General features: G+C 43.6%; 1 protein-coding gene across 2 annotated transcripts in view; it reads right to left on the bottom strand.

The window, feature by feature from the left end:
* DNAAF5 (dynein axonemal assembly factor 5) overlaps nt 1-20,973 on the bottom strand; it is a 195,813-nt gene extending 174,840 nt beyond the window's left edge. For both annotated transcript variants that reach the window (XM_086940560.1, XM_086940559.1), the window contains exons 1-3: nt 20,341-20,973; nt 16,880-17,064; nt 677-801 (exon numbers count right to left, since the gene is read on the bottom strand). In XM_086940560.1, the coding sequence (XP_086796686.1) occupies nt 677-801; nt 16,880-17,064; nt 20,341-20,950 (920 nt within the window). In that variant the 5' untranslated portion in view covers nt 20,951-20,973. The remainder of the gene's footprint in view (nt 1-676; nt 802-16,879; nt 17,065-20,340) is intronic.
* Nucleotides 20,974-27,452: the final 6,479 nt, after the last annotated feature.

Genomic DNA, 27,452 nt, shown 5'->3' with positions numbered 1-27,452 from the left:
TGCTGAACTGTTTGTTTTCTGCAATATAGAATAGAATCGATCTTAAACGCATGTTTTTATGAGTATTTTAACTTTGCTATTTGTGTACTGTATCGCATTGGTTTTAATTAACTGTGCAATAAACAAACTTGAAACTTGAAACTATGTCGTCCATTTATCACTCACATGAAAAGAGAACGAGGAGAGAGTATGTGGCATCCTTATGACAATGTCTAGGACTCGGCCAGCTCTGGTATTTGTATATCCTCCTCTGAATATGATCACAAGACAAACCCTAGCACCTGAAAAAGCCATGCATGAAGCAAATTGCCCAACATTTGTAACCTCGCAAATGTACAATACATCAGAATGTGACTCAGTCATGTCAAAATCTATACACTTTTTTCTCTTTTTCTTACTGATTATTTCGTTTTCTTGTACCTGTAAAATGTACACAGTGATGAATTGCATCTTCCATGTGTGTTTTACCCATCCGCAATAAGCCATAAAATAAAGCTGTAAAACAAATGGAGGGTCTACTTTGGGTGTCTGCACTCTATGCCAACATGATTAGTAGATGAAATAAAGGACTTTTGACAACTCTACTTTCAGGTTTTTTCTGAGACAGCAAGTTTACTTTCTAAAACATTCAGCATGAAAAAGGATTTTGCAAATTGTATACAACTTCACTGGTTACCTAATGTCTGGCATTTCATCACTGAAACAACTCAAGAGGAGGGGGATGAGCTTGTGAAAGTATGAATATCTGTCTCTTAGCTCCAAGAGCCAGTTTCCAACGACGTGCATGACTGCTTGCCGCACCTAGTAAAAAATGGAAACAATGAAGAATATTGGTACAAATTACAGCTCAGTAAAAAAGCAATAGGAAAACATTCACGAATGAAAGGCAGATATATTGTAGAATAGACATTTGAAATTAGAGCAGCTGAAACCGTTGCCAAGTAATACATGTCTATTACCATTAATTGTGACTTTTGTGCCTTTCGTGAACATCTTGAAATTATCTTTACTTACAGTTCCAACTCTAAATCAGATTTTGTTGTCATGAAATGTTTTTTTTCATTATTTTTCAGATTTGCTCTGAAACATGTTATTGACCCCGTCTAATGGGCTAGTTGAATACTAATGTATTTCTGGCTGCAAAAGTCTGCCACAAAAACTGGTAACATACACTGCAACTCACCCACAAAATTATTCATAACCATGAGTACAAAATATTTCTATTTTGCCACACACTAAGTGTCCCTTGTTAATAATGGAATAATCAAGGGGTCTCAACCCTTTTCTGTAATAAGAGCTACTTCTGATCAGTGAAAATCGTCGTGAGCTATTGTAGGACAAACAACGTGCACATAGTTATCAGACACCCCTCGCTCAGCTTCATTGACTTTAAACCTAATGTCCATGGAGCCCAATGCTATGGTTTAAACAAAATACTGTGACTAGGGGTACTATGATAGGGTTCCCATGTGCGTCAGTGAGTGCATGGTCTGAGGGGATGTATGAACGTGTGTGAATGAATGGGATTTATGTGTATGGGTGACTGAAAGCCTGTGTCGTATGTACTTGCAGCCCAGGACATACCTTCCGCCACATGTTTCACCGTTACATGTACAGCACAAACAAACAACAATTTTCATTTTTTTTTTAAATTGGAGAAATGTAAAGTGCAGAAAAATGTTCTTAATAAAGAACATTTTTCTGCACTAGATGGAAATATTTTCTTCACTTTCCATTTCCCCTATTTTAAAAACGGCTGAATTTTTCAGTTATAAAAATGGCAGTGTATCTACCAGCCACTGGGAACAAGATGCCTGGTGTGTGTAAATGCAAAACTTCAACAACAAAAAAAAATCGGAGAAAATTAAACTGGAGAGTTACCTTTATGTTTATATGCATTACATAAAACTCATCATTTTCTCCATTGTCAAAGTGTCTTTACACACAGTAGGTGTATTACTTCCAGTGGCCTGTAGACATTGCGCTATATTTATAACAGGTGAATACAGTCATCTGTTTAAGTGTGAGGAATTTAAAGTGAAGTGAAGTGAAACATGCTTGATAAAACATTAGGACTTAAGTGGCTTAACTTTAAGTTGTGAAAAGACAATGTTTAATGAAAAAAAATTCCTCACTTTAAATGTTTTCCATTTAAAAGAAAATGACTATTTTTCAGTGTGTCTAGCAGCCACTGGACTAAGGTGCCAGTTGACACTTTGGATAGGGGAATCATTTAATTGATGTTTAAGTTAACGCTTCATTTGAATTTTCTCATTTAAAAGCATTCAGAAATATAATTTTCTTGTCATGCTCCAATATTGAGTTGAGAACGACTTATTTAAGAGTTAAATGCCTCTGTGCGTCAGTTTTGAACCTCTGTGACCCACATTGGTCATAAATCTGAGTGGAGCACTGCTCATTATCAGGCTCTGCTGTCTGCATCCTGAATATAATGTAAAATAAATATAGCCTTTCCTTAACTTTAAAAGGAGTCGCAACACTTATTTGTTGCAGTTTTTAGGTAAAAATCAACTCAAGGCAGGGAGCTATTCTGAAGGTTTCTGTGGGCTACTGGTAGCTCGCGATCGACTGGTTGGAGTCACCTGGAATATTCTGTCAGTTGGGTAGATTGAAGAGCCCACCCTAAGCAGAGTGTCATACTGCTACTTATCCAACCAGATTGTTCACAGCTATTAGTGCAGCGGGGCCACATTTCTATAAACGTTCTAAAACTTGAAAGAGAGCTTCATTTCACTTTCTACCAATCAAACTGTTGGCATCAGTTGTGTCTCCAGCTGAATGTTACTGGTAAAATGACCCATTACTGAGGTTTCCATTGAAACACAAAACAATAAACACATACAACTGGAAAAGTAGCTATCAGGAAATGATGCACATATTTTCACAGGCAAAAGAAGCTACAAAGGAAGACTAAAGCAGGAGGTATCTTGCAAAGAAGACGGTTTCCTCTTTTTCTACCACCAATTTGTTGCCATAAATTGTGCTTTCCCCCTGCTTCTCAACATTAAATCTTAAGCATGTGAAAGTAAAGAATAATTACTATTTCACCCAAAAAAAGTTTGTCTACAACAACTACTTGTTTCATCTTCATTACATCATCACTGAGTGTTCTAACTTTTAGCCCATGACTGACTAAACACAGGTTTAGTTTTAATTCAAATTATTAATGTTAAAGCTACAAATAGAGTCAGAGACGGATAGTCGGCAAAGCAACCTCCCCCACATTGCCGGGAAGCAAAGCTACAAATCAACAGACTATTGAACACAATGAAACGTGCTTTATAGAAATTCACTTCAACAAACATTAATGGCGTATTTATCTCAGACACTATTCCAGAATCTAATTTGTAAGCAATATTTTTTTCACAGAAACTTTCAATAACAATTCACATGTGATCACATATATCATATTCTTGAAAGGGTATTAGTTCATCAGATCCAACAGACAGAATAGGATTGTAGAAGTAATTGTTTTTATCTATCGTAAACCCCTTAAAAGCAAAACGTTAACCACACAAACTTTTAGGAAGTAGTCACTCTGCATAGGATAATTCAAGGTAGTTGATTGAGGTACCAGCAGTGACCCCTGACCAACAGCCACCTCTCCTTCCAACTGCCAGCTCCTCTACCCCAACAGAACCTTCCTCTATCATTCTCAATAGCCTTCACCAAGCTAAACTTCAGTTTGACCCTTTCATTTGATTGTGTGTGGCCCAGATACTCAACCTCCTCCACTCCAAACTTGAATTTGTCCAGTCCTATGGTAAGACATGCTCCCCCAATTTCCTTCAGAACTTCCATCAACACGCCATCATGCTGTTCCTCGTTTCTACCCCACACCAAAACATCATCTTGGAACACCAACACATTAGACAGTCTCTGCAATATACCCTGCATGATTCTCTGGAAGACAGCCAATGCAGATACCACAGTAAATGTCATATGAATAAATTAGTAAGCCCCTTCGGGAGTCAGAAAAGATATGAGATGCCTTCACTCTGGATGTAGTCGTAACTGATGATAGGCACTCGACAGATCTAAGGTAGTGAAATGCCCAGTACCCTTCACAGTCAACATCTCATTTATCCTGTGATGGGGATGTTGATCTATCCATATATTTTTGTTTAGATCACGCAGGTCCACACACATTTGAATCTTGCCATTCATTTTTCTGGCAAGAACAACGGGACTTAGCCATTCTGAAGCCTCGATGGGCTCAATCACACCATTGTCGTTCAAAAGCTTCAATTCATCTTTTAACGGTCCACGCAAGGAAAACGGAAAATTCCACACCTTGTGCACCCTTGGCACCTCATCTCGCTTCAGTACAATCTTATGCTCAAACTTCCTCAAGCAACCCAACTTTTTGGCAACCAAGTCTGGGAACAAAGAACTCCACTTATTCACATGCCCTTGTGCTGTGAGCATGACTTGATAAGGTTGGTTGGGATTTAGTATCAGGGCCAAAGCCATTTGTTCCTACCACGCCAGCAATGTTCTATTCTTCTCAACTACATAAAGACCGTGCCTGTTGCGTTCCTCCCTTGAAATTCCAATTCTGCTGAGAAATATTCATTCACTGGCAATTTGCTCCCAAAGTAATACTCTGGTTCAGCATCAGTGGGACAAAGTTCACACTTTCCTATGTCCTCCCAAACAGAGTTGTCCATCAAAGTGAATGGTGAACATGAGTCTACCTATACTTGTACTTCTATGACGCTCACCTTCACGGTACACTTCAGAGGGTGGTAAGCCCCACTCACTAAATTCATACCACCCTGGGATTCCCCTCCACACACTACCATCACTTTGACGTTGTCCTCATTTTGCAATGCTTCACCTTCATTCACAAGATTAACACTCTGTTGGGTATTGGAATTCCCCATCTCTTACATTTCTAGAGAAGTGTCCCACTTTCTTGTAACTGAAACTCTTCACCCTCGAAGCAGGACAATTACTTGCTTCTGCAGTATGCCTCACACCAACACACCTATAGCACACCCTTCTCTTATCCATGTCCTGTGCTTTTACAGCACTTTTGTCAAATACAGTATTTTCAGTTTTGCATGAAGATTTGTGCACTGCATTCACATCTGTACTCTCACCTTGTTCCCATCTTTACCGTGGATGCATTACAATTTAATTCCTTCACATATCGTGAAGTATTCTCCACATACCTGGCGATGTCAATTGTCTTTTCCAGTGAGGGATCTTTCAAATCGTACGTTTCTTGTATTTTTATATTATTAGTTCTATTTATTAACTGAGCACTTATTATTTCATCATGTAAATCTTTAAACTTACACGGAATGTCCAACCTTCTCAATACCGCCTCAAGGCCTCCCAGCTGTGGAACTCGCTTCCACTGGAACTTCGCAGCACTCCCACCCTGCTTCAATTCAGAGGGAATTTGAAGACTTGGCTTTTTAACCTTTCTGTTTAGGTGGATTTTCTTCTTTGTTCTCTCCTGGGCTTTTGTTTTTCTTGTTATGTTGTTATACACTGTAGCTTTATGTGGAAAGCGCCGGGACACTCTTTTAGAGTAGCCGAGCGCTATATAAACACATTTTAACATAACATAACATAACATACCGCCACATATTGCTCAATAGTTTCCCCCTGCACTTGAGCTCACGAAAATAACTTGTGTCTTTCTATCATGATACTTGTATTTTTGCCATTATTTTCTTTTAATGCTTTCAAAGCACTCAAACACACATCATCCCCATCCACATCAAAGCCTGCATCTGCATTGCTATTCTCACTCACCCTTACAAGTAACGTTTTAAGGACTTTTCTCCCTTCCACACCTAGACTGTGCTTTAATACGGCTAATTTTCTCATAGCATCAAAAATGTCTCCTCATATGGCCTCCAGATACGTTTCAAACGCATCCCTTCAATCCTCCTAGGCCATACTCGAAGACCCTGGATCCTGTAAAAAAAAACATCAGAGGTGCCGGAATAGATTGCCCGGTCATGCTTCCTAGAACTGATATTTTAGTTACACAGTGAAAGCACACTAGCAATATTACAATAGACAGCGCCGAAACTACTTAAAATGTAGAGTTTTTTTTTTTTTAAAAGATCCACCACGTTATGCTATTAAACAACGTTGTCGTACTACTTTTAGTATGATTAGAGACAAATCAGTTGGAGAACACAAATGGTCCCTAGCAAACATGAAACAGTGCACTCTTCTTGGACTTAGCACACAATTCAGCACATTTCCCTCCACATATGAACTTTTGCACCCCAATAAAATAGCACAACTGTCATTATATACCCAAGAATTTAACTCAGCAATGCATTTAGAGTGAATGTCATTGAGTGGGCATACGCAATTGAGTGGGCATACACCAATAATGCAACCGTTCTCTACCAGCTGTATTATTGCCTGGACAACTGGCCATAAGTAAGCCACATGCACGGTCAGATGAACCACACCGTAGTCGCAGCAGTTATTCTCCCAGCCAATACTCCTGGGCAATTATCATGACACAAATGGACCTTTTTTAACATTAGGCCAACTTAAATAATGTTTACTCAACAGCACCCCATAGTCTTCCAATTTCCTGCCATAAGTCACAATGTGTTCTAGACACGCGGAAGGCGTGCCCTGCTTCCAATCCCAAACCAGCAGAGGCTCAATCCCACACCCGATCACTGGCGCACTCTCCCACCACATGAGGCCCAACTCAAAGAAGAGGTGCTATTTATGCCCCAAATAACTAACAATCAGAGGCCCAATATGAACTCTGGCGCACCCCTCACGGACCGATCTGGTAAACTTCCCCCAGGCAGACAATGCACGCTGGCTTAGACCGCAAACTTGGCCACACAAAGAGCATCGCAGATAGAGTTACGAGCTGATTCTACAGCACTTCCAGCAGGCAGGACCTCGCCCATCACAACGGATCTACGCGCAGTGGCACGTTACTCGGATTAAGGCCCACACAAGTTACGATCCAGGCATGAACACATGAAAATTTACTTGCTAATTGCCGATTCCGTAGCAACTCAAAGCACTTCCAGCAGGCAGGCTCTCATGCACCTCAACAGATCAGTGATTCGTTATACGGGTTAGGGCACATACAAGTTGCAAGAACACACCAAAAAAAATTGCCGCCCACAGGAAATTCTGCCCCCACTTTAATCAGCATAGGGAAGATGTAAACTGCTTGCCAAGTCTTTCCAGTGAAATCAGGGGTCGCGGTTCCTTACAAACTGGTTCCATTGGAATAAAGAGCCACAGACAAGATCTATATTGATGAGCTAAATCACTCTACATGTGATATTTAAAGGTATTTTTAAGCTACCAGCATTGATCCCTGACCAACAGCCACCTCTCATTCCACCTGCCAGGTCCTGTCCCCTGACAGAGCCTTCCTCTAACATTCTACAATCTAAATTCCCTACCAGGAGCTGGAGCAGGGGAGTAGGTGACAGTATCAATACATAACTAACATTTACACAAGATATAACATAAACCTATTTGCTATTAGAATCCTTAAAAATAGCATTTAACATATTTCATATTGAATCTATCAGCTTGCACATAATTTACCTCCTCCCAAAGTAAACAAAGACCTATTTGAAGGGTTAAATGACTTCAGTGTTTAACAAATTCTTACTGCACAAAATACACATGAGGGTCTTTAGCATTAACTGTGAAACACCACTTATCATCTTGCAGTCCCCCTTCATCAAAACTTTAGAACACAAGGACCTTAGGAGCTTTCCATGCATCAGACACAAGATAAAAGCAGAATCCTAGACAAAGCAATTCCCAGCCACAAGAAAACATAACGCCTCAAACCCCTTGAAGTTGCGCGGGGAGATTACACTTTTATCTCATTTTACCTGCAAAAAAAATGTATGTGACCCGATTCAAAAAATTATATATTGTAAAGAGCAATAAAGAGAGTTCCTTATGTCGCACTGCCCCAAACTATCAGCTCAACCGTAGCAGATTTAAAAGAGAGTCTGGAGGTGAGCAATGCCTTTGGAAATTATAATGAAGCAATCCAAACTGCCATTAATAAGCTGGCACCTCTAAAATCAAAAGAGCTGCACAGGGTCTGAGATTTGAAGGCGAAGACAAAAAGTCTACATAAATTGAAAAGAAGATTAATTTTATCAAATGCGCAAGAGTTTAATCTGCAGTTAAAGTAACCTGGAACAAGAGTACAAGCCTAGTACAATCACTGTAAAAGACACGGTCCTGTAAGACAATATCTGGCACGCCAAGAGCTATCCAAAAGGAATCTTTTGCGTAGTAAAAATCAACATCAAATCCCATACTGCGCCTAGACACCCTTGGGTAGTAGCTGCGCATTAAAAATTCCATAAATAAAAATAAATAGCCTGAAAGTCTTATCCAATTTGTTACAAAGAGTCCAGCACCGCCAAGAATGTATTAACTCTCTTTATTGCATCCACCTCAGATAGCCCAACCTCCTCTAGATAAGCCAACAATCAACTGAATTGGTTGCCCAGGTTCGCCCCACCAGTCCATGTGATGCCCCTAAGACTCAGTAGGTTACAATTGAGTTAAAGGGACAGAGACAAGTTACAACACATCTTCCTCCCAAATATGCAATAACCAGCAAACAGTGATAAGTAAAAGAAAAGATAAGTAAAAAAAACATAAGATGCGACCCACAAACTAGAAAGGGTTTGGAGTCAAAGGTTGCAACATTATAAAGGCAAAGCATTGCCCATACGAAATATGATATAGGTCACTCACTAAAACTCAACTTCTAATCTTGCATGGGATTACAATAATGAACACAGGATTCCCCAAGAATAAAAATGCACCAATGAACATGGCACAACAAAAGTTTTCCTAACTTCGATTAAGCGTTCCGGTACCACAAACTTTGTGTCTCCTTTTGGGGTCCTAACTGGTTTCTTCCCATAAACCAAATCGCCCACCTACCACTTCTTTTGTTTCGCACCAGGTTTTTCATCAAATCGCTTCATAAATGCCTCTTGGTATTTCTTAATCTTAAGTGATGACCTGTACTCCACAACCTTATGACCACTGAACCAAAACAGGTTTGGTTTGGAACCAGCAATTCGAACCTTGAATTTCTGGAAAGGAGAGATTCCTGTCCACTGCTAGGTGTAGTGTGATGTGCCCACAATTTCTCATGCATGATCCCTCTCAATGGTAACCCGTTTTCTAAGGCAATCTGTGCACATGCTCTCACTAGATGGTTCATGCTGTCCACTAAACCGTTTGCCTGAGGTGCATACATGGCACTGGGGTGATGCACAATTGCCTGAGCCTCGAGAAACTCCTTGCTCTCCAGTGAAGTGCAGTGGAGCTCATAGTTGATCACAATGGTTTTGGAAATACCTTCACACGCAAAGACATCCCTCAAGAATTCCAAAACAGTTTTAGTTACAACAGTATTCATGCAAGCCGCCGCAAACCACTTGGAAGTGCACAACACTAGAAATTCTCCCCACCCTGGATTTGCTTAAATTTCGGCAAAAATTTACTTAATTGGCAAGGTTGAGGATCTTGTCCTATAGACCTTCCAGAGGAACCAACCGTTCCACCCGATAAAGTTAATTGTCAACAATACTCCGCTCCTCATGTACATTCCTAAATGTTCTTGGCCCCTTCAGATATTTTGCAGATGTTCAGCCAACCTACCACATACTCCAATACCTGTTTGTGTGTACTATCATTGGATACCTCTACCTAACAATAACCCCCCCACCCCAAAAAAAACACCTTTGCACCTTTCCCCACAAAAACTGTGATTCAGGGAAAGTGTCACTCATGCGGCTCATGTATATGTGGCCTGGCTTTGTCTGGCTGACCATTTCAAAACAGTTCAGTTTTGTTCTCTCCACTTCAAAAGTGCATAGTTTTGATGTGTGTTGCACCACCAAGGACTTCCCAATCCATCTGCAAGCTGTCACATCACAATTTGCTTTTTATCCTCCCCACTGTGCCCATTAGCTGTAAATGCATATCAGACATGAGCATGACTCTACGTGCTGCACTTGCGCTGGGGACAGGAAAGCAATTATCTCCATCAGGATCTCCGACCACAGCGCCAACCAGGCTCACAGGCCTTTCATAATGGCGCACTAGATTGTCATGCTTAGAATACATGGCGGCAGCACACGGTCTTTTCAAATGCAGGAACAGTACTCGCACTCCTAGCGGCATGTTAATGGGATAAGAGCCACAAAATAGAGGGATACGATCCAATCTAGGAGTTTAAGCACCCACAATAAATCATCGCCGGTTATCCATTATAAATTCAAGTAAAAATTAGTTTCACAATTTACTCGACTGTGTTGAAATCCAGATTTTGTAGTAATCGCGTGCAGGGTTTATCAGTGGATGCACCAACTCATCACCAATTTTTTTTTTAAAAGACTCCAGCACTGCATTAGTTGTATTATATCTCTTTATTGCATCCACCTCAGAAAGCACAGCCTCCTTTAGACAAGTCACCAACCAACTGACCTGTCTGCCCAGGACACCCAACCATTCTATATGAGGCCCCTAAGACTCTGTAGGTAACAACAGAGCTGAGTTAAAAAAGACAGGACAAATTACAACACAATTCAAATGCCAAGAATTTCAAATGTACATCTGCGATAAAAAATATTCTGTCCTACTCTATTTCCTTCATCATTGAAACGTTCATCCCAGCAATTGCACATGGATACAATATATTTTTTATTATCATCTCTTAAATACGCTTGGGCAACTTTCTACCCAATTAGGAGGGACTATTAATAAAACCAGCCAAAGAGCTAAAACTAACATTATACAACGTCATCCCAGTCACGACTATCAAAAAGAAACGGAATCAATTCTGCAATGGTGCCAACTCATAACTTATCACTAAGGAAAGGAATCTATCCAGAAGCCATCTCACCTCCTTACTAGAAAAGGCCCAAGCGCATCTAAATAAACTCAAAACTATTGGCATGTCAAAAACCTCGAGACTCCATAAAATGATCGACAACTGACCCTCCAAGCCACTTCACACTTTCATTGAAAATAAGGATCCCAGTACCAGAACAATCACGATTTCAAAAAGGATTCAGCGCAGAAACCACCAACTTAAAACATACTTGAAGAAATACACCACATAGTGGGTAAATGTTACGTTTCCTTGTCCTTATGGAACTCTCAGCGTCCTTCCAACACAGTCTATCACAACAAAGGCCTTCTTTAGGTCCGGAAAACATGCAAGAGCTTGAAAGGACGTGTTCTATGTTGGTTCACCTCATTGTTGGCCACCCATAAAAAGCTGATAATAATAAGGACCTTCTCCCCAGACATGATGCAGATCACTTGAAGAGTCTCATTGATTTGCATCTGGCCCTTGCATTGTTCAACTCGTTTATGTTGCCCACTAGAACGGTGATAGTGGAGTTAAGTGCCTCCATTTGCCAATTTATAGAAATTCCATTCATGCTGTGCATACTGTGAAAACCGGTCTTCAAAACCTTCCAACTGGATATCAAACGTCCTTAATCTCAAGACAGAAAAAACCAATTCACAGCTTTACCGATACAATCAAAATTTAACTTCAAAGAAGTTTGGCTCGTTGAACGAATAATAACAGCTTAGGACCATTGATTGGTTTTTGGATTAACACATCCCAGTGGTGCAGCTATAGTACGCTATCAAATCGATTTTGAAAAGGGTGCCATAATTTGGCTTCCTAAAACTTAATTGGCCACCATACTGCTATAATGTATGAGCCAGTGGTTGCTGCTGGGCACCTTTGGCAAGTATTCATAGGAACCTAGACACCTTACATTTGCCCCACGGACAGATATCGAAGTAATCAAAAACTGAGTTTGTCTGGGTGCAGCCAGACAGATACAAGCGCACAATCTGACAAAATGTGTGCAAGTCGACAGCTGACAAAAAAAAAAAAGTCTGTTGTTTTTTTAGGGGCAGAGGTGGCATTACTTTAAAATAGAGATTAGCAGGTGGAGGAGAGGACGCGCAAATGACATGCAGTTGGAGAATTCTGGTGGCACCTGAAGTATGGTGCCAAAATCCCCCATATTCCCGAGGTCTTATGCGGTCTTATGCTGGGGAGTCAAGTCTGCCATTATGTCCCACACCACCTCTCCCATCTGTTTTGGGGATTTATGGGTGATGTGTGGCAAAGTAGACTCCACAATCATGCCTGGACCAGGTATCCCACTTGAAAATTAGTGCCACTCCTTTTTACCTGACAAAGTGTGTAAATAAAGAGTGAGGCCCCAGGGGTTTGGGATAGAGGGTAGTGAACAAGAAGGGAAGTACATCAATCTCATTTCGATACTTCTTTGCCTTAGCTACACTAGGGGCAGCGAACAATGTGTATAGCACAGAGCTGAAACGTGATGAAATGGGGACCTACTGATTAGTAGAACCCACTTAAATCCTACTGCACTGATAAATGCTGATGCAAAACTTTTTTTTTAATTGTTGCTATGCGATTGGTCCTCATCATTCATCTGTTAGTTTCAGATCAACAGCACGGCTTTGTTCCCGGAAGAGACACAGCGGCGGTTAATAATACCGTGATTGCGGTATATGATGTCTCAGGACAACTTGGTCAGCAGCTGGGGATGCGGATGTTGGATGCCGAGAAGGCCTTTGACCGAGTAAGTTGGGGAATTCTAAGGAGCAACGATGTCTTCCATGGGCCTTGCTCAAAGGTTTATCTCGGAAGTACAAAAACTATATAGGAGCCCAAAAGCAGCAATCAAACTGAATGGCCAGTCATCCGTTTGTTGTACAATTCACAGGGGTACGCGGCAGGGCTGTCCACTATCCCCGCTGCTGTTCGCCATCTATATTGAGTCATTTATTAAACATCTATTATCTAGTGCCGATATAATCCCGACTAATTTAAATGGGGTGGTTCTCAAACTAACCGTACATGTGGACGATATTGCTGTTTTTTGGAGTCAGCCGGTAAATGCTCTGACTCTTGAGGCACAGAGATTTGGCTTTTTTCCGGCTATAAACTCAATTTGAACAAAACACAGACACTACTGAACTTTCAACCTGATAATCTCCCAACAGCCTCAGGCATAACAAAGAATGCAATATATTTGTGAATTTCTCTTAGTAGTGAAGTTAGGGATATTATTTCATTGAACTATGAACCTTTGTTGAGGAAAGTAGTTGCGAACTTATGATGCTGGCACCGGCTCCCCTTAAGTATATATGGGAGATGTAACGTCGTTAAAATGAATGTCCTCCCGAAATGTTTGTCTTTTTTTCGTACCATCCCTCTGAGGGTGCCCCAAACTTTTTTTAAGCGATGTCTGTAGTTTTATTTGGGGATACCGCCGTGCCAGGAGAGCCTTACAATATATGAAATTATCATTTAAGCAGGGTGGTTTCAAACTTCCAGATTTTAAGTTATACTTTTGGGCTGCGTTCACTGGGCGAATACAGAGTTTAGTCAAAGGACCTGAAGCTGGTGCCAGCTGGCATTCATACCAGTTGGCTTTTGGATCTGACTCTGGGTACTTACTATATAAAACACTTGATCCGAATTACTTCAAGAGGGTGAGATTCAAGATAGTAAGAGACATAACTAATATATGGCGTGAAATTTCTAAGACATACAAATTCCCTGATTTGCATGTATATACTGTATTATGGGGAAATCCTTTATTGCCGAGTATATTCCATGACCATGTCAGAAAAGAATGGCAACACACAGGCGTGACTCGGCCCGGTCATCTATACGACTGACAGAGTTTCTGATCTTTTCAGTCTTTGAAAGAAGAGTTCGGCCTGTCACAAAAATATTTTTTCAAATACTTGCAAATCAGGGACTATTTTATCCGAGGCCTGCTAGAGCTATCCAGCTCCTCTGAGGCTCTGTCTGCATTTTTTGGGGTTACTAGACGAGGTATTATCGGCAAAACTTACCAGAAACTTATAGGGGGGGGGGGGGGTAGCGACGACGTTATACAAATAGCGGCTACATTAAGTCAGATTTTTAACTGCAATGTTACTAAGGAGGAGACTAACGAATCTCTGGAAACCATAGACTCAGCAGTAACTTCAGTCAATCTGAAGATCCAGAAAATTAGACTAATTTTTATGCTTTAGTATACTACGGAGCGTGTTTCTTAATGGGCTACTAGCTCTAACAATACTAAATCATACTGTGCGAAATGCCAGGAATTTGCTGCAGATTTACACCATCTGTTCTTTTTGTGTCCTAACTGAAAGAATTTTGGTCTGGTATTACCCTCGCTCTCGCAGTCTGGGCTGGGTACGATAATGCGGTCACTGAGAAAGAGCAGGAGTTGGGAATATTCTCAGAGTCAGGCTGTTTTACTAAGTCCTTCGCTTCTATTGTATCAGCTGGTGCTCGTCTATGTATAGCTCGCTCCTGGATCCAGAGCAGGAGTCCAAGTGTTAATGAATTTTGGGTTTTACTAAGAGAAATCTATGAAATGGAGATGGCATTAGCTAAAGCTAGAGGCCCTAGGACTTGGCGTAAATTGAATAGGACATGGTCTTGCCTTCAATGGGACTGAGAGACTAATCTGTATTTGTTAAATTATAATGTGGTTATGTCTCTGTTTTCTGTTCATGCCCTTATATGTTCTTTGTTTTTTTCTCTTTCCTCCTGTTTATGATTACGATTGGTGTAACCTCTTAAGTGCTTCGAACGTTCAGCGGCCGACAGCACCACTACCTCAGGAGTGCTGCCTTCGGCCGTTGAACGTTCGAACCTCATAGCTGCAATGGAACGTCCAGCACTGGAGCTGGACGTTCCATAGCCGTTATGAGGTTAATGGTATATTGTTTATGAAATAGTCTGTCCACGTAATCTATCTCCGTTTGTGGCTACAAAATATAAAACTTTTTTTTTTTTTTAATGAAGTCCTATATAGGTTACATCTGCTCACAGTCATGTTAGGCAAATCGGCTTGAGCAGTTCAAAAAGTATGGGACAGCAGAGCTGGCATTGGAGAGTGGGGTTACACAGTGAATAGAGAAGTACAGAGCAGATTGCTGAGGAGAGATAAAACCATACATTTACTACAGTATGGATTTTCATTTTGAACTTGTCGTAAATGTCACCTGGGTGCTTTAACCCACCATTAATACAATTTAGAGCAGATACCCGAGTTGATGTAAAGCAACTGCCCAGGATCACAAACAGTGCAGGTGGGCTAGTTGGGACTACGATCCTTGCCACCTGCTTTTGCAAATTTAGCCACCTGACAGTTACTTCACTTGCTGAATGATAATTTCTAATCGGCAATTATACAAAAAGTACTTTAATGTCAACACTATAATTAGCTCTCTTGACTGCATTGGAAACTTGAGAATCCCGACTAATATTTTTAGGAAGCCATTGTTTAATCGCACTCTCAAATCACACCAATATATCCGATTTATTTGGAAATACTTTTGTTGGAAATAGTCAAATTGCTGCATTAATACATTTTGTAAACACATTTGTAGTTTGTGGGTTCATCAGAAAAAAGGCAGTAGGCTAATACTTAAACACACAATTGTTGAGCGGGTTGAAATTGTGGATCAATACAATGAAGCATCTGGTTTCAGTATAGGAAAGTATTAATATTGGATTATCCAAAATTGAAAAACAATCTCAGTGATAAAAACATCTGCAGTGTGCAGAGACAACCCTGTGATTGATACACTGGATATTATGAGGTATCAATGTTTTTTTTATTTTTGGCGGGAGGTGTTAGGGGGGATTTGTCATAATCATTAGAACCCAAATATAAGGGCCGACAGGGTACACTGTCACAATCATTACTGGTTTTTCAAAATTAAACACCCACTTTGGGAGTATGTTTTGAAAAACAAAAAAATCTGGTATGTGGCCTCTAAAAACACAGTGGTTGCGCACTTAACTTTCATTGCCTTCACAGGAGCCACTGTGAACATACAGATATCAGCGCTAAGCGGTCTGTGATCTCTAAATATGGCGATCCTCTGTCTGCCAGAGTGGCAAACATAAGATTGTCTGCCTGACAGACAAAGGTCAAACCAACACACTCAAAATGAGGACTAAAGTCACTTCCTACTAGTGAGGTTTACACAATAGCGACTGCTACCGGACAGGGGTGGTTAGGCGGAGGTGGGTGGGCGGGAGAGGAGAATCTAATTTTTTTTATGACTTCCCTTTAATGGTTAGCTGCCGCCACTCCTCTGTCCTCTTCATCTTCCTGCTGCTGCAAGCAGAAGGAAGCACCAGGGCACACAGGCTCCCCCGAGCTAAACACAATGCTGCAATGCAGCGTTGTGATTGGTCTGAGTATGGTGGATCGGCGCTCAGACTAGAACAGGGAGCCTGTGCATGTTCTTCACCAGGCTGTGTAATGCAGCCTGGTAGGAACATGCAAAGTGCGCATGAACTGTTTGGCCAAACTGCCAAACAGTTCATGCGCACTTAGGGAGTGCACACAACTCATCCCCTGTTCTGGCCAGCCACGCCCCATGCCCCACCCCACCACTGACTGCAATAGGGAAAATAAAATGATAACAACATACGTCATCATCATCATTTTTATTTTTCGTTTAGGCAGTGGGATGACGCTCCTCCGCCTTAGCAGAGGAGCCGCCACGGAGTTTACACTCTACAAAAAGTGACGTTTTAATAACCTTCACATTTCCTCTTAGTGCAGGAAAACATCTCAAAGCACAGACTGTTAACAAATAATGACAGTTCCAATATTATAGCACATAATAGCAACATCACCATTAGCAAAAAGCATATATTTGGGTGCCAGCTACAAAAGTTTAATTAATCCAAGCAAGATAATTGCTTGACAACGCTTTGCTAAGATTTTTCCCTTTAGTAAGTTACCTGTGGTGAATCATCAAATAGTCTTTGCGCCAGATGAGAAAGAACATCATCCACAGACTTCCCGTTGCCATATTGGATCACAGTCCCCGTAGTTTGAATCACAGCTACACGAACCTTAGAGTGCTGGTGTGAAATGGTTTGCATTAAAGGTTTGATTAACGATTCGGACTGCATATGGAAATGTTCTGAAAAAGGGGAAAAAACGACATGAATACTGTAGTATAAAATGTATTTTTCAAAAACACTAATTGATTAGTGTCAACAGAAACAAAGGATGTAACCATTTTTATCAGCAGAATATAAGTTTACATCACCATGGCGGAAAACACCTATAAGGGTGTGCGGGAATACTAACTCTTCCGGATCCGAATTTCCAAGAGCAGGGTGAAGGAGTTGGGCGAGAAGGGCACTTGAAGGGTTAGTTAGAACCATGGGTTTCGTGGTGAAACATCATTGGACAAGGTGTGAAAGGTCAGAGATGTGTGCCTCGGCCTTAGATTGCTGCAAATAGGCCCTGGCTGAATATGTTGTACTGGATAACCAGAGACAATACCTGAACCCCAGGAATAGATTAAGTACTATGAGATATCTCAAAATAAGGTAGGAAGGACTGTCTGATGTGTAGAAACGTCATCTCTCTAAAGCGTGCTGGGCGCTCAAGAGGACCTACTGGTTGAGAGATCCAAGGTTTGAATGCCTGGTTTTGCTGATTAGCTTGTGATGCTCTAGAAGGCCCATCAAGGTAACGTGGAGGTGGGGTGATGTGTAAAACTTGGCTGATGCTTGTGACTGCAGTGGAAATCTTAAAGGTATTTAAATGAAGAAGACGACAAAGATGAAGTGCAGATAAAGTCCCATTAAATGTATAGTAGCCCTACTGAAAATTGCCCATAATGTCCTATGTATAAAACAACCTGTATATAAGTGCCTACACTGTTGCAATTAAAATATGAAAGTCCTGCTAAGAAGTGCAACTAGTGCACATCAAACATCTAGCAGTTAGTTCTACCCAATCAGGAGTATAGCGCCGTAGGTGGGACGTTTTGGTACTCTCGGATTTAAAGCACAACAGGAATAATGAGAAGTCATTGATAGTGCATTTTAAAATACGGCAGCTTTGCTAGGCAGTGTTGCAAAAGCCCCATTACAAGTAAAGCGCCCCTCCTAAAAAGAGGGATTAGCTTCTCATATTTCCTGCTCATGTGCGTCCTACCAGAAGGTTAAAATTTAAGTTCAAACCCCACTTTTATTCTATCCTTTGTGCAGCCTTGTCAAGTGTCCCAGGTCCAAGTGTGATGTGCTGCTCCAGTCCATGTTTTTTTCTGTGAATTTTGGGATTTGTAGTCTTGCTTATTCCATTATAAAAATGGACTGCAAGTCCCACAACTCGAAGGACAAATCTGGACTGGAGCAGCACATCACACATGCACCTAGGAAACTTGGCAGCTATGTCTGATCACTGTTGGCACTAGTCAAAGCACCCTCTTTAGATACATAACCTATCAAAACTCGACACATAAAGCATCTTTATTCATCCCACCAAAGCTTTATATTGTAAAAAGCCAGCTCTAGTTTTCTCAATGCATTAGCACACCAAGAATGTAAACCATGTATTGGTTCAATCAAACTTTAAAATGATTCATAATTAAAGCTACATTTTAAGAGAACAGCTTATATCCGTAAACTAAATAGTTTCTGCCTTTGAATGCATAAAGGGATATTTGCCAAACACGGAGAGAAGTGGCTTGGGAGAGGAGACCATGAGGATCTTAGGATGGGTCAGGCTTTGAATCACAGGGTTTCAGATACTGGGACACATTCAGCGGTGCCTGCACATTGTCTGCATTCCTTCTGAGCAGCAACGTGCAGGCGAGGGACTTTGCTATCTTAAATTCCAGCTGGGCTCAAATCAAAACCCAAACTTAAGGGGCAATCTGGTATCATGGCTGGGAGCTATCTGGCCTTACACCTAGATGCAAATGCAATGGAAGATAAACAAAGGTTCACAGCTTGCTATTACTTTGCAAGTACTTAAGAGAGGCATGCTGTTGGCTTTTTTCTGTCATATGAGACATATGCATGGGCTGTAAGAATGTCAGATGTTTTGGTCTGTCCCACTATTTACACACATAATTTAAATACCACAATTTTGTTTTATTTCTTTTATAGCGCTACAGCACTACTCATTCCAATGCATGGTGTCAGACGCTTTAATCACACGTACACATTATACATTAACAATAAAGCATTTGTGTGTAAATCAGTTTACAGGATGGGTTACATAAAACAGTGGGGGTTACACTGTGTACGAGTCACATTCCTTCATAGCTTGCTGTGCTATATTAGAAGGATTGCAATTTATGAACTGCAAATAACAAAAGGATCTCCGAGTTAAAAGCAGTAACCCACTTACCAATTTCCTTAAACTAAAACTCTGTCATCTGCGTGTTGCATGACGCACTTTGCAGGAGACATATTATCCCTCTATTGTACCTGGATTCAAAACTGGGACTAGACAAAGCACAAATCTCTCCAGCAAATATGTTAACCTCCTGAGATACTTTTCCGCTATTATTATTCCATGAGATTTACTGGGCACAAAACGATTTCTGCAGCAGGTGCCTAAACCCCCATAATATATTTTAAAATCCACACTTGGCAACTAATTAAGAACAGTTTTACTGCCATGTTTCGCCTTGTTGGCAATTTCTTTATAACCAGGTTAAAAAAAACAAATGTATAATTTGAGGCCTAGCTTTTGCGTCTGGGTTGTGCCACTTTTTAGGCGCAACGCAGACACAAACTCATTTGTTAACTATTACAATGAGCACAAATGTACTCAAGATAATCTGCTAAACATATGTGTGAGATCTTAAGATCTGATGTCACTTCTTGTGAGGTAATGGGTTGTGATGCCACTTGAGATGTCACGTGCCGTGATGTCACTTGCATACTGCCTAAGTTGATTATTCCCAACCACTTCTTTTTTAGAACTTGTACCCTGGGGTATCAACTTTTGCTTCACCGAGGGAGAAAATTGACCAAATGTCGGACTGAGATGGAGGAAAATGCCTTATGTTCTTAACATTTGTGTTGGGTATTGTGAGAAATGGAGAATGCTACGGCTTTTCCTCCTTTGACCATGTGCTCCCTGCTCAGCTCTAAGATACTGTGATGAAAGCAGGGTTTTAAAGGATATGAATAGTTTGACAGAAGCCGGGAGAAGTTACGCTAAGACAGTGTGTGCCAAAGATGACATCGGGCACGTCTGCCCAGGATGCTAGTTAGAGAAGATGCTAACGATTCCACTGGGTGATGGTACCCTGGTTGCCACCGGTGATGGTATCCAAGACGCCATTGGAGGCAGCTTTCAAGGATGCCACTAGGGATTGTGCCCAGGGTGCTACTGGGTTGAAGAGTTTGAACACTCTTCCGATATCACCGAGGAAGGATTTAGATACCTGGGATGCTCTTGGCATAGCTCGACGCACACTTGCAGCTCTCTTTCTTCACCTCAGGGAAGGGGTCAACGATGGTTCGCTGCAGGATCCTCACCATCTCGTCCAGGTAAGGAGCCAGACGGGCCCCGCACACCTCCACAGTTAGAGAAAGCAGCTGCACTAGGCCCAGCCGCAGTTCCTCGGAGGGCTCCACAAGGGTGGGCTGCCCCAAGCGCTGCTGGAGGGCGGGCATGAGGTAGGGCAGAGTTTGCTGAGGTTTGGGAAGACAGCGCAGTCCCTCTGTGAGCACTTCCAGGCTAAGCTCCCGGCAGCTCTCTGCAGGGTCTGTCAGGCACCGCAGCAGCGAGGCCACAAGAGAACTAAACACCTCTTGCAGTGTAGCGCCCGACAGCCCGGGGTCCAGCAGTGCTTGTCGCAGGCCGCACAGCCCCCGACGCCGAGTTGCTTTATTGTCATCCTGCAGGCAGTTTAGGTGTCGCGCCAGTGTCTGCAACACCTCCGTCGGTGCCCGACCTTCACCGACCTGCGGAGCCTCTACAGTTCCCTGGTTGTCTGAAACCTGCGTAACACCCATGGCTTCACTTCTTTCTGCTACCGGATTCGCCGCCATGCTGTTCCCTCGGTAACCAAGGGACTCACAGCGTATCCAACGCTTCTTCCGACAGACATCTTGAAACACTAGACCGCGTACCCGTCAAATGCGTTAAAAAAAGTCTAAGAGGGCGCCATTTTGGGTGTAGGTAATATTTCAACCGTCCAATGGAAGCAGTGAGCTGTGCTATTAGGCCAATCACTAACTACGTGTTCTTCGTCCTTTTACAAAAGTGATTGTGCGGTCTAGTTCTTAAGATGTGTTGTAATTAGGCTCGTCACAGGTGCTTTACGGCAAAGTGTGTTTCATTCGAGTTAGAGTGACGCTATTTATCGTTCACATGAGAGCTTTTACGACATACTCTAGAAGTTTTTTACCAGACAGAAACACACTATTGAAAACTAGGCGCACACATTTACGTATGGCTAATAGATTAGCAATACCAAGGTGAGTTTTTAAGTGGAGATTTTCCCCACTGCGAAGAGCATAGTTCTCCAACTATACTAGAGAACGAAAATACTTTGCTATATTTCGCAATCCTGGTCACTGCACTGGGAAAATAGTGGCATGTATTTATAGTGATAAGATGTCTAAGCTTGTGACAGAAAGCACTGTGAATATGTAAGTCATTTATTAAAAAATGTTTTATTAAACAGAGTATAAATGGGCTGTCTCAAAGAACGTAAAAAGATTACATTTAAACGTTTACAATGCTTATAAAAGTTAATAGTAATACACTCACTGAATCTAGTGCAGGCCTTTTTATAGGTTTCCATTTAAAAGACACATTCCAGATTCTATCAATTAAAGTATATACTGACTGCCAAGTAGCCTTCACATTTGCGGACCGATTAACTAATTGCACACATTTTCATTTCTTACAGATAGTAGGCATTCTGGGGAGAACGTTTGCTTCTTCCTTAGGTGCCTGTCCCTTCTCTGACTTCACAGCACAGGAGGCCCTTCTTCTCATCTTTCAACCTGTAACGACTCAAACCTAGGGAACGTCGTTCCCTCATTTCCCTGCCCACTTTTACCTCTGCACTTTACCAGTACCAAGGCGCACGTACCTTCTACACTATTGGCGCCCTTCTGGTTGCGGTATTTTGTGACATGTCAAGGAGGCTAGGAGTCCTAATCCTTTCTGCCTTTTACCAGTAATCGTGTGATTCTGGACAAATAACTATATCTGCCCGTACTTCAATGTAAAATACATGCCTGCATAATGCTAAATGCACTGTACTGATAGAATGACAGGTTGGTTTAGTATCTAACATCAACCAGCTTTTCGCTTGAAAGTGATGTCTTCCATATGTCCCATTTCCACGTCCCGGTCATTACTTTTTAGGTAAACTCCACCTCAACCAGGAGAAAATAACCAGGAAGTGGTATGGTAAGCCCTACCACCTGTAGCGTAAACACCCCTTTCACCCACAACACTTACTGTTGTTTTTAGGGCTCGCCTGCTGTGCGCATGAGCACAGCTGGAAGCTCTATAGGGGCTTATCCAGTGTTGAACCTCCACTGGCGATTCCACTGGCGATTCCTTTAAGTGCATGTGCTTTTTAGGTCATTGCGCAAGCGCAAGCCCTAAAAAGCGCGTGCACAATGCCACCAGCCATCTGCCTGCCTGCCTCGCATTACCACATCAAAGGCAGCCATCCCAGGTCATTTGTCACCTCCTAATTATTCACTGCCTGCCGGCCGTATTTTCAGTTTCGTCTCCTAATCTTCCCGCCCCTTGCTGCAACAACTGTTTATGCTCTGCTTGAAAAGAAACATGGAATGCATGCTGTATCCAGGACCACGAATTCCATTTTACCTATCAGGTTTTGGGACTAGCTATTATGATGTTGCATTATTTGCTTTAAAAATCTGGGAATTTAGTTTCCCCTTTGATTTGCACAGAGGTGGAGCAAGTTTTGGCTTTCAAAATTAAAGTCTCCTGCCGAAATCGGATGTGTTGGCGTGCACAACTGTTGTCCTAGTGTGCAGTATATCACATTCTGCGCTCAACAATACCCTTTCTTTCACACTTTTCGTCCCAAAAAAAGTTTTTGTAAATTAGATGTAACTAACTGAAAATCTGAAAAGCAAAGATATTTCCATGCACTACTTATCTTCTTGGGGTCTTTTACAAAAGTATGCATTCTCCTGGAGTTATAGCGGAAGGCATGCCACACATCAGTTGAGTTATCTCTTGCCCCATTAGATTGCACCCGAGTCTAGCTGTTTTTTAGTGTATTTTCCAAAATGAATTACTTTTTCGATCTGTAATTAGACAGACTAGTCTTCATTGTCTGGTGAGGAACCAGGATTGGGCGAAAAGGACCCCCGGCTTTAATCCTTAGTTCCCATGTGAAGAATTGTCCAGGTAGCAGTTTGATTGTTTTTTGCAACACATCGTGGATAGTTTAAAATACTGTAGATTCATAACTAATGCTAGATTTATGTGCCCTTTTCGAAGTGACAGCTTGTTGCCACCCCCTGTCCCTGAGCAAAGGAACATCTTTTCCTGGTTGTAGTGACAGTGGGTAATCCTCTACTTGTCACCCTAGGCGGCTGGCTTGTCTTGCCTTGTCCTACCACCCACTCTTCATAAAGTCTCGACCTGCTGATTGCTTTTTTCCAGCACTAGTCACTTTTTCCCTACATCCCGTGTTTGCACGGGAGGTGAGATTGGAAAAAATTCAAGGCCAGACATTTAAGTTGCTCCATGGACAAGATCGATTTTTATTCGTTTCCTTGTGCTGACGCACATGGTTTAGTATTTTGAGAGCTCGGGTATGTCAAGCTGCGTTCTCCAGCTGCGCAGCAGTTAGCCTTTGGAGATGTCGGGTCAGGCTGGAGTGGAGGTCGGCAGCGTCATAAGCTGCAATGGGATGTTTGCATAAAGTCAAGTGTTGATGTATGCCCCCATTAGCCAAACCTTGGCAGTACGTCTGATATTGTCTTACCTTTTATCGTGTATTCTTTCACCTTGGAAACCTTGTATTTATGAATTTACTGGCTTGCCACGTACGGTCTGAAGACAATCAAACCTTGCCATTTTATGTTTCTCACATCAGTGCAGCGCTGCCTTTCCTACTTTTAGTGTGATTCAGGCACCGGCGTAAGGGGTTGCGTTTAATGCCTGGGTCCCATGACCTGGCCCCTTCAAATAATTTTTCTCGTCACCTTTAGTAGTGCGTGAAGCGTCAATTTTGTTTCAAACAATTACCGCCAGTGGCTTGATAGACTTAATTAAGGATGCATGGGTGGGCTTTAGGTGTTCGGGCTATGCCGACCACTAAGAAATGCTTTCTCGGGCTGGCTGTTGGGCCAAGCAGGTTTCGCCAGAGAATAGCAACACTCAAGACAAAGGAACAGGTCTCCCTGCATCTTTGTAGAGCATAATTTAATTACAACACAGGCCTTGTACTTTTGATTTTATATGGGCGGTGAATGTTCTTGAAGTCCTTCATATATCTATTCACTCTTTCCTTAAGAGGGCTTTTCGGAGTTTTGGTTTAAGTACTGAGTGCACTGTGTAGTAGCTAGCTAAGGCGCAGTTATGTTGCCATGTGCTGTTGCCGTGCCCAGACAACATTCATATATATTTTCTTTCCTTTCTGCACACATTGTTGCGATTTATTTTGCCCTGCTACTTATCATTTTCTAAGCAGACCTTTAAAATTCGTCATTCCTTAAAATATAGTGTAGCTTCGGTATTAATTAAACACCGACAGGTTTAACAAAACCTTCTCCCAATGCAGATGTTAACAAACAAACCTCTCATTTACGGTTCGTACTCTTTTCTTTTCTGTGATTTAGTTTTACTTCCAGAATAAAGTCCTACATATTTTTCTGCATGTATCTGTTGGAACAGTAGCAAGCACTTGTCATAATTTATCCAGCATCGTTAAAGGATAGATTTTTTTTTGTTTTGTGAGTTGTAATTTCCGTTAAGGCTCCCACCACACAGCTTCACCTACACAGCTCCACCAAGGCACCCACCACACAGCTCCACCGAGGCACCCACCACACAGCTCCACTGATGCACCCACCACACAGCTCCACCGACACAGCTCCACCGATGCACCCACCACCCAACTCCACCTACACAGCTCCACCGATGCACCCACCACAAAGCTCCACCGAGGCACCCACCACACAGCTCCACCGAGGCACCCACCACACACCTCCACCGATGCACCCACCACACATGCCCCCACTACATATGCCCCCACCACACAGCTCCACAGATGCCCCCACCACACAGCTCCACAGATGCACCCACCACACAGCTCCACCGATGCACCCACCACACAGCTCCACCGATGCACACAGCTCCACCGATGCACCCACCACACAGCTCCACCGATGCACCCACCACACAGCTCCACCTATACAGCTCCACCGATGCACCCACCACACAGCTCCACTGATGCACCCACAACACAGCTCCACCGACACAGCTCCACCGATGCACCCACCACACAGCTCCACCGACACAGCTCCACCAATGCACCCACCACACAGCTCCACCGATGCACCCACCACACAGCTCCACCGATGCACCCACCACACAGCTCCACCTACACAGCTGCAGCGATGCACCCATCACACAGCTCCAGCGATGCAGCCACCACACAGCTCCACCGACACAGCTCCACCGATGCACCCACCATACAGCTCCACCGTTGCACCCACCATACAGCTCCACCGTTGCACCCACCATACAGCTCCACCGTTGCACCCACCATACAGCTCCACCGTTGCACCCACCATACAGCTCCACCGTTGCACCCACCATACAGCTCCATCGATGCACCCACCACACAGCTTCGCCGATGCACCCACCACACAGCTGCGCCGATGCACCCACCACACAGCTGCGCCGATGCACCCACCACACAGGTCCGCCGATGCACCCACCACACAGGTCAACCGATGCACCCACCACACAGCTCCACCGATGCACCCACCACACAGCTCCACCGATGCACCCACCTCCACAGATGCACCCACCACCCAGCTCCATCGATGCTCCACCAATGCACCCACCACACAGCTCCACCAATGCATCCACTAAGCTTTACCGATGCACCCACCACAAAGCTCCACCGATGCACCCACCACACAGCTCCACCGATGCACCCACCACACAGCTCCACCGATGCACCCACCACACAGCTCCACCGATGCATCCACCACACAGCTCCACCGATGCATCCACCACACAGCTCCACCGATGCACCCACCACACAGCTCCACCGATGCACCCACCACACAGCTCCACCGATGCACCCACCCCACAGCTCCACCGATGCATCCACCACACAGATCTACTGATGCATCCACCACACAGCTCCACCGATGCACCCACCATCCAACTCCACCGATGCACCCACCACACAGCTCCACCGACACAGCTCCACCGACGCACCCACCACACAGCTCCACCTACACAGCTCCACCGATGCACCCACCACACAGCTCCACTGATGCACCCACGGACACAGCTCCACCGATGCACCCACCACCCAACTCCACCGATGCACCCACCACACAGTTCCACCGACACAGCTCCACCGACACACCCACCACACAGCTCCACCGACACAGCTCCACCGACACAGCTCCACCGATGCACCCACCATACAGCTCCACCGTTGCACCCACCATACAGCTCCACCGATACACCCACCACACAGCTCCCCCGAGGCAACCACCACACAGCTCCGCCGAGGCACCCACCACACAGCTCCGCCGAGGCACCCACCACACAGCTCCGCCGAGGCACCCACCACACAGCTTCGCCGAGGCAACCACCACACAGCTGCGCCGATGCACCCACCACACAGGTCCACCGATGCACCCACCACACAGCTCCACCGATGCACCCACCACACAGCTCCACCGATGCACCCACCTCCACAGATGCACCCACCACCCAGCTCCATCGATGCTCCAACTAAGCTCCACCAATGCACCCACCACACAGCTCCACCAATGCATCCACTAAGCTTCACCGATGCACCCACCACACAGCTCCACCGATGCACCCACCAAACAGCTCCACCGATGCACCCACCACACAGCTCCACCGATGCACCCACCACACAGCTCCACCGATGCACCCACCACACAGCTCCACCGATGCATCCACCACACAGCTCCACCGATGCATCCACCACACAGCTCCACCGATGCACCCACCACCCAACTCCGATGCACCCACCACACAGCTCCACCGATGCACCCACCACACAGCTCCACCGATGCATCCACCACACAGATCCACCGATGCATCCACCACACAGATCCACCGATGCATCCACCACACAGCTCTACCGATGCACCCACCACCCAACTCCACCGATGCACCCACCACACAGCTCCACCGACACAGCTCCACCGACGCACCCACCACACAGCTCCACCTACACAGCTCCACCGATGCACCCACCACACAGCTCCACTGATGCACCCACCACACAGCTCCACTGATGCACCCACCACACAGCTCCACCGACAC

Source organism: Lissotriton vulgaris, chromosome 10, assembly GCF_964263255.1.
Source record: "Lissotriton vulgaris chromosome 10, aLisVul1.2, whole genome shotgun sequence".
NCBI lineage: Eukaryota > Metazoa > Chordata > Amphibia > Caudata > Salamandridae > Lissotriton > Lissotriton vulgaris.
This window is presented reverse-complemented; position numbering and strand designations above follow the sequence as displayed.